General features: G+C 36.6%; 2 protein-coding genes across 2 annotated transcripts; both read left to right on the forward strand.

The window, feature by feature from the left end:
- The first annotated feature begins 294 nt into the window (after positions 1-294).
- Positions 295-6,679, forward strand: grpel2 (GrpE-like 2, mitochondrial). The gene is made up of 4 exons (XM_060890801.1): positions 295-451; positions 3,843-4,002; positions 4,316-4,397; positions 4,965-6,679. The coding sequence occupies exons 1-4, from the start codon at positions 372-374 to the stop codon at positions 5,285-5,287; spliced, it is 645 nt and encodes a 214-aa protein (XP_060746784.1). The 5' UTR covers positions 295-371; the 3' UTR covers positions 5,288-6,679.
- A 150-nt stretch (positions 6,680-6,829) lies between these two features.
- Positions 6,830-8,799, forward strand: nhp2 (NHP2 ribonucleoprotein homolog (yeast)). Its single transcript, XM_060890802.1, has 4 exons — positions 6,830-7,107; positions 7,201-7,270; positions 7,809-7,914; positions 8,103-8,799. Exons 1-4 carry the CDS (start codon positions 6,951-6,953, stop codon positions 8,226-8,228), a joined length of 459 nt encoding a protein of 152 aa, XP_060746785.1. The 5' UTR covers positions 6,830-6,950; the 3' UTR covers positions 8,229-8,799.
- Positions 8,800-9,112: the final 313 nt, after the last annotated feature.

Genomic DNA, 9,112 nt, shown 5'->3' on the forward strand with positions numbered 1-9,112 from the left:
ACCTCAGAACCAGATGTAGTGCGCACTCCTTAGTGTGTGAATGAGACACAACCGCCCCTTAACCTGATGTAGTGCGCACTCCTTAGTGTGTGAATGAGACAGCCGCCACCTCAGAACCAGATGTAGTGCGCACTCCTTAGTGTGTGAATGAGACAGCCGCCACCTCAGAACCAGATGTAGTGCGCACTCCTTAGTGTGTGAATGAGACAGCCGCCACCTCAGAACCAGATGTAGTGCGCACTCCTTAGTGTGTGAATGAGACAGCCGCCACCTCAGAACCAGATGTAGTGCGCACTCCTTAGTGTGTGAATGAGGCACAGCCACGCCACCTCAGATCCTGATGTAGCATTAGCGAACTGAGCTCACGACAAATGGCCGTCTGCTTTCTGTCTTTGTGTGGGAAGAAAACCGTCAATTTAGCTACTTTACCGACAAAACTCTGCAGAGTCAGGTAAGAAAACGCTTTTTGTTGTCTAGACATGTAATTTCTCAAATCCTTTCTAATAATCTCCTGTAAGACACTTTATTAGACTACGTGACCTTCAATAACATTACGTATCTAGTTCGCGTTTATACCTATATAAATCTAAATTGTAATATTTCTAAGACACAATGCTCTGATAACAAAGAGGAAATGTTATAAAATTAAACCTTGCAGGATATTTTTAGAATGAGGCTAATCGCTGAGGACGTGTAACATAAACTAGCCAGCTAGCTAAATAAACACAAGCGAAACTGCTAACAAACAAACAAACGTACCAAATATAAAACAATCTACAAAATAGCGCGTATATGTATATATTTATTGATTATTCTTTTCCGGCCCAAGGCTACACCACCCACACCCACCCATCCTAACAGCATGTTTATTTCGAAGTCAGTGCCAATAATTTTACCATGATGCTAATTAGCCGAGCACTGAGACCTAAAATAGTTGCCATGGCCTTAGCAACGAATACTGATATATTGGTTCCTGGTATTTAGCACAAATAGATTGGCGTTCATTTTGTAAACAGGTTTATAGGCTGTTTTTTCCCCCTATCCTGCCTCCTTTTTGAAAATTTAGTAATGGTAATGTATAATTATAAAAGTAAAAAAAAAACAATATTTTATAATGTTAAAATGTCCACCAGATAAGGTAGACTAACATGATTTGTGTGCCTAATAATGTGGAATTGCGTACACTGAGCATTTAAGACACTGCTATGTGTTATAAACCATGCCAGGACCACACACACACACACACACACACACACACACACTATGTCAGTGTCACTGCTGTGCTGAGAAATGAGCCCTGTGGGAGGTCCTTTTCACTTAATGGATAGGGTAAAAGGGGGTGACAAAATGACCTATTTGGTAGCTTTACCTGACATTTCAATTCTAATCCATTCTTGTAGAACTCTTAACAATAGATACTGAGTCACAAAGCAGCTTTACAGATGTAAATTTGGATGTAAGGCAGAGCTGACTGTCCATGAGACTACATGAAGGACAAAGAAACCAGCAGGACTTAGAAAGTACAAATCGATAGTTTCCTTGTGAGATTTATCCACAGAAGCAAGGCTGAGAATCGGGTATAAACGATCTTTGGGAAAACTTTAGTCTGGGCGTCTGTGTGAGATGATAGAAGCTTTACAACTTAAAGAATCAGAACCATTAGACAATAGAATAGCTTTTTCATGTTTATAAATGAACATGGTCGTTACATTCAGCAATAAATGTAAGTGCACTAGCTTACGGTACAAAATTGTGTAATTAGGCTCTTTTTGTAGACATGTGGGAATAAATGTCCTTATTCTGAAATTTGATATCTAAAGATTTTGAATTTAAAAAGGAAAACTTGATTGCCTTTACCTTCACCATGCTTGACTAATGACTTTCAGTGTTTTGGATCAAGAGCAGATCCTTCCGTTCTGCACTTCCATAGAGGATAATCTTGGTTTAGGAACAGTCGCCTTTCTTAAATTCCAATATGGCTTTCTGTTTAAACAATCGAACCAACACAGCAAGCACGGTTGAAAAGAAATACCTGCCATTATGTATTCCAACATTTTAGATATTCTTCAAAAAAGAGTTGGGTTTAAACAACTGCTTATGGCTTAAGTTGTTTAATACATCTAGATAAAAAAACAACAGGAAATTAATACTGAAATTCTGATAAATTGTCTCATATTCATCTTTTTATCGTGGCTTTGCTGTTCCACTACTTTCAGAGGGGACCTTATATACCATAGGTCACTAACAGGCGGTCCGGGTCCGGACCCAGAAGCTGTCCAATCCGGACCCGGACCTACAGCCAAAACAAAAGGTTATGATTTAAAACTTGATGAAGCGCTTCTATTTTAACCGGAGCATCTTTTGCAGTCTTTACGGTAGTGGTAGTGGAAACGCACAGACCAATCAAGTCTGTGCATTCCTGAAGTAAACACTGCGACTCAACAGCGCAATACAGATGAGAGAGAATTAGAGTAAAGTTACACATGAAAGAAAGATAGCGATACATGTAGAAAACAAAAGGAGAGAAACAGACGAGTGAGACGGAGAAAGGGAGAGAAACAGACGAGTGAGACGGAGAAAGGGAGAGAAACAGACGAGTGAGACGGAGAAAGGGAGAGAAACAGACGAGTGAGACGGAGACTGATTTCTTTTCACACTTCACACTTCACCAGTGTGTCTCGTATTAAAAGTGGCAATGTGAAACGCCATTATGAGACAAAACATAAAGGTTTTGAACAAACACACCCACTCAAATCTGAAGACAGCGTCCCTGAGACAGCTTTCCCGGGTCTGAGGAAAGTAGCCCTATACATCCTGACTACGTTTGGCTCTACATATAACTGCGAGGCAGCTTTCTCTACAATTAACATAATCCAAACTTAATATGGTTCCAGGCTCATTAATGAGCACCTCCACATGTGTATGAGAGCGGCCCTGACTCCATTCAAGCCCAGGTTTAACCCTAACCCAAGCCAAGCTAGAGCTCAGTTCTCTCACTCAGATATAAAAGGGAAAGTTAAGCACTTTATTTACAGTAAACATACACAATTCTCTTATTTTGAAATGTAGCCCTACTTTTATTTATTTAATAAGAGAACATTATACATGTCTACAATCATACATGTTCATTTTTATGTTACGTGACAATAAATATTGTCAAAAGGTTTTTGTATTGTACTTCATTTATTTGATTTGACAGTCAGGTATTGATTGCTTGCAGATGTTGATACGACTACTAGGCTACTTAAATATATATCACACTAACTAGTTAGACATTATGATCTTCTGGACCTTTGCTTCAAGAAATTTTCTCTTACTGGACCGCTTTAAATTTTAGTTGAATACCTCTGTTATATACAATAAGGTTCATAAATATTTAGACATTGACAAAGTTATTTTTTTATCTTCTCGCTCTACCACAGTATATTGGAGTTGAAAAGGTCAAGATTTGATTTCAAGTGTTGTTTGCATTGGGAATCTGTTGCTGTTTACTCTCATTATGAAGTCTAAAGAGCTGTCACTGCCAATAAATCAAAGCTATGATTTGGCTGAAAAATCCAAACAAATTAAATAGAGAGATAACAAACATTTAATGTCTAATTATTCATAATAAAACAATCAAATTAAATCTGAAAGTCAACTTCAGAATACAGTGCTAGAACACGTTTGTCAGTGTCTAAATATTTATGGACCTGGTTGTGTGTCCACATATACAGCATTATCCATTCCTGTTAATAGCCAACCAGTGTTGTTTATCTGAGTGTCCTTATCACTTTGTACCCAGTAACCTCAATCAACACTTCTACTTTTACTTGAGTAAATACATTTTTTTTGTACACCAGCACTCGTTTTGGCTTCTCCAGCACTGCTGCAGAGAGGCGCACTACGGGAGACGACTGCCACAATGATGACGGTGATGATGAGCAAAGTCTCTCTGTAACACATGTCAGGATGTTAGAGATGAAAGCCAACAAGCTGGAGGAGCAGGTCCGGGATCTCACTGTGAGTCAGAAAGCCTCATTTGTTTAGAACACTTAATTTATGTAATATACATAAAAGCTCACATTAGTGTCTTTAGAGTTTATTTATATTACACATTGTAAGACTTTTGCTTACAAAATATTTGAAAGTTTTAATTTAATGTCCCAAACAGGAAAAGGGGGGGAAAGAATAATTCATGATATGTAACTCTACATTAGTTTATTCAGTTGCTGTAAGAAAAGTAACATGACACAATTATCTGTACAATCTGTGAATAGACCCAAGACCTTTATTGATTATTTGAATTAATGTGAAGTTTCTGTGTTTTTGACAGCAACGTTACAAAAGGGCTTTGGCTGACTCGGACACCGTACGGAGAAGAACTCAGAAGTTTGTGGAGGACGCAAAGACCTTTGGTAAAGCTATATGCTTTGAACAGACACGAGTCATATTTCCATTGTGGTGGTAAAACCCAACTCCAAACAAGTAGTCACATGCAACTCCTGGTTATATAATGTTTATTCGCTTACTTCTAGTGAATTAGAAATGCACCGAACTTTTATATCCACAAACTGACCATCAATTTAGCAAGTGTGTGTCCACCAAAGCAACCTGTTTAAAGTGCACTTTTTGGGAGCCCTGATGTATGTAGCTATCTAAATGATTAACCCTCCTAAACTAGAGAGTAAATGTTAAATATAGTGCTATTTATTGGTAATAGAGCAGCATTTCGGAAACAAGGTAAGAAAATAATTTTTGCCAAAAATGTTGCAAGCATTTAAAATAGATTTTGAAAGCTGGCATACAAAAGCCAGTCTCATATTTCTGTGCTTGTTGGTGTGACTTTGACGCAAGAAATTCACCAAGAGTTGCAGTCTGTGGTTAAAGATTCCCAATGAAAAGATGTCTAATGTAGGGTCAAATTTTTAATGTTATAATCTCCAGGATTTTGTGTGCCAAATATGTTAATGTTTCTTATACAGGGATTCAAAGTTTCTGCCGTGACCTAGTGGAGGTGGCAGACCTGCTGGACAAAGCTGCAGGAGGCATTAATGTACAGGGCACACAGAATCTGACTGAAATTAAAAACAAACTGCAGCAGGTGTTTTCCAAGCATGGGCTGGAGAAGATGAGACCTGTGGGTGGTGCATACGACCCCTACCTACATCAGATAGTGTGCCATATGCCAGCTGAAGGACTCGAACCTGGAATCATTGCCACTGTGAAGCTAGATGGTTACACGCTACACGGGCGCACTATTCGCCATGCGCATGTGGGGATCGCTGTAAAAACACAGGACTCTTGATTACTCATGAATCATTTTGTATTGACTTTACTCTTGTCTGTTTTCTGCTTTCTTCCAAATTATTGTTCCCATACAGGAAATTTGGGAATATGTTTGTGTACATGCACACACACACATGCACCTAAATATATATGTAAATATAGCAATTTTGCTTTGCTCTTTTAAACACTGCATGGTATTAACATTTGCCTCAGATGATCAGAGCCCAAATGTGAGGTGCTTAAGTACAAGAGTGACAAAAACATGGCCTTGATTCATTTGTAATGCGAACGCCAATGTAACCTGATCCGTCCCTGTTTAATCTCTTTATTTCTAATCTATACATGTTCATACCAGCCATTCAAATCTCCTCTTATATGCATGCCTTATTTTCTTGCCATTCACAAAATAATAATTTGCTAATAGTGTCAGTAGATTGGTCCTCACATTCACATTGTGTGTGTGTGTGTTGTTTTTTTTAAATTAAAGTAAGTTATGGGACAGTTTTAGCACCTTGGTGCCAAATTGAATTGGGCCTGTGATAATTGTTCAGTTATGTAGTTTACAATAAGTTTTTATTTTAATTTATTGCAGCTTACAAGTTTGTTTCTTGAACATATTGTTTTGTTACATTTTGTATTATTGTATTATCACATTTTTATATATATATAGATATATATATAAATATATATAATTTTTGTGGTTCATTCATTAAGTGGAACTGAAAATAAGACAGTATTTGTATTTTGTGGTTCTTTCATTAATTGGAACTGAAAATAAGACAGTATTTGTATATGTGAGGACAAACGGCCAACCGTAATGAAAACTGGCTTATATTTATTTGTATCTTTATTTGAAATGTCACCCACTGGACCTTGTTTTTGGGATAAATTGAATTTCCTTTTTTTCCCTTCCTTGGATTATTAAAATATTTAAACCCCCCTTGTTAGTATAGATACAAAGGCTTTGCACTATGATAATATTTGTATTTCATATAATTTTCACCTTCTATATGATGGAAGAAGAAGGACAAAATGAGTAATGTTGCTTTTTTTCTGTTGAACAAACTGAAAATTTGTAAACATTTATGGTTTTGTGCCTTAATGATAGATCAAGATTGTCAGAATAGCGAACTTTAGCATTTCCTTGATTAATAATTGTCCAGCTTTGAAAATATAGTGCACCTTACATTGGTATATGAAGTACACACGAGGTAGAGAGAAACCTGTTTGATATTTATATTTTATTGTAATCTTCAATTTGGTGTAGTTCACAATCCTGTGTGAATTAGACTTATGCTTGAAGTCGCATATGGGAGATTTGTATTTTGTGTGCATATCAGTGATGTATAACATGTTTATCATGCTTTATTTTTGTCAAAGTAATATTAAAATGTAAAACAACGTGTAATTATCTGTTCGTATTCTATCAGTGTTGCTCTTTTTATACAACATTAACATTACAGCAAACACGAGTGTTTTTAAAAAATAGTTCATGTGCTAGTATAAAGAAAAAGTCTGCTCCGGGGCGCTAGGTGGCGGTGTGTTCACTGTGTTTACAGTGTGCGAAAGTTAAGAACAACCGGAAGCACGCTGGTAGATGTACCACGTGTATGTTCTTTACATATACAACATCTGTTGAGAGAAAGTGTTAAAGATCCCGTCTTTATTTTACGATTGTAAATATGACCAAGACAAAGAAAGAGAAAAGTGCTGCTGCCGAAGAGGAGACAGGAGTGACGGAAAAATCCTACCAGGATTTATTATCTAATATCAACCCTATAGCTAACCCCATGGCCTCGAGGAAATTAAGCAAGAAGCTGTACAAGTGTGTGAAAAAAGGTAAACATGACAATATCTAGATCGTGTGCGACCTTATGAGTTTACCTATAATTCTCTAAAGCTGTTAATCATAGAAAAATGTTTATTTTTCAGCTGCAAAGCACAAACAGATTCGCCGAGGAGTCAAAGAAGTACAAAAGTTCATCAACAAAGGAGAAAAGGGGTAAAAGGAAACGTTTATACAAGTGTTACAATGACTTTTTTTAGAATAAAGTACAGATGTTTCAGATGTTTTGTAATGTAAACAATCCTTCTGTCATTTGTTTTTAATTGTTTATAAAAACTGCTTTTATGTATGAAGTTGCTTATTCATTCTTGGTTTTAAGTGATTGAGTTTGACAGTAAAATGAGGTTTTAACTGATTACTACAAGATTTGTAGGGTAGATTTATTCGATACTGATCCATTTCTTAGTGTCAATTCTTCCCCCGTTGTTACGTTAACAGGTTTACATTTAATTTGTCTAATTTTATAATCCCAAGTGATTTACAAATGAGATCAACTTATATGTTCGTCATTACCCATTTCGATTACTAAAGTAAAAACCACTCGCTTGCACATTTTTTGTCCTGTATGTTCAGCAGGTCTGTGCTGGATATGTTTTTTTTTTTTCTTCATATATTTATCATTTCTGCAAACGTTTTTTTCCTTTCTGGAATAGTATAGAATTACTCCATCACTTATTATTCTCACTCTATTCAGGATTGTTGTACTTGCTGGAGATACGCTTCCAATCGATGTGTACTGCCACTTACCAGTCATGTGTGAGGACAGAAATCTTCCCTATGCCTACATTCCATCAAAAGTGGTGAGAGATCGAATGTTTGCTGTTGTGTTTTGGACAGATGTGTTTGACATTTCCTGCCTTTTTAAAGAAATCCTTTTAAATATGTCTACATTTCATAAACTCCTACCTTCGAAACACTTTTGTGCTTTTTTCGAAATGTGTTGTGCTTTGCAACAGAACTTGGACGTTTGTCTTTCATTTCTTTCCAGGACTTAGGATCCTCAGCTGGTTCGAAAAGGCCCACTTGTGTGATCATGATCAAACCACATGAAGAATACAAGGAGGCTTATGATGAGTGTATGGAGGAAGTTTCTGCTCTGCCCAAACCTTTATGAGTGCTTTCGCTACTGCTGTGGTTGTGGTGTGTGAACATGCACACTTTATGTGACAGACATTAAGTGAATGAGTTGATGTGTTGTTTAGAAGTTGTACTACTTAATTCACATCCTCAGTGCTTTATGGACTGTAGAAAGTTGTTGGTTTGGTTTGGTCTGTGACCTCATTAATTCTTATATGAACAGCAGAGATAGTGCCAAATTCATTTTTATTTTTGGTTGAAGCAAGCGCTGTATTTCTGTTAAGCCTGTGCTCTTGTATTGAGTGTTTTGTTTTGTCACTATTTTCAGCAGCCATTTTGGATTATTGTTTTTAGTTGTAAGAATGTCTTAAGATTTTTTGAAGATGACATGACATTTGGAACAGATGTCTTTTGAGAACATTCACTGTAGGAAAGTCTTTACATCAAAAACACATTAACTCTTGTGCAAAAAAAATGGCCCAAGAAACGCTCAGAGCCCACTGAATTGTAGTACATATAACACAGCTTCTTGATGCCATATCAATATTAAAAAAATCCATGTGATCATTATTTGTAACAGTGTCAAGAAAAGGTTATTATACTCTGTATTAACTTGTGGTATTTTTTTTTTTTGGCTTCACTTCTTTGTGTTCACTTTTTAATGAATTGTAAAATTGAGCTCATATAATTATGTCCCCTTTTTGCCCTTCAGTAGGCCAGATTGAAAAGACTCCAGTTAATGAATGGGTTCAGGTGTGAACGACAGAACAGAACAGAATTAAGTAATTTTTCTGTCCTGTTCATTTAAATATTAGTGTTTTCTCTCCTCTGACACACCCAACAAGTTGGGCCATGAATTAATTAACCAATTTTAGTTGACACTGTGTTTGGAGCAGTGAAAACACTATATTTTATTAAGTG

The sequence above is a fragment of the Tachysurus vachellii genome, chromosome 17 (genome assembly GCF_030014155.1).
Source record: "Tachysurus vachellii isolate PV-2020 chromosome 17, HZAU_Pvac_v1, whole genome shotgun sequence".
Taxonomy (NCBI): domain Eukaryota; kingdom Metazoa; phylum Chordata; class Actinopteri; order Siluriformes; family Bagridae; genus Tachysurus; species Tachysurus vachellii.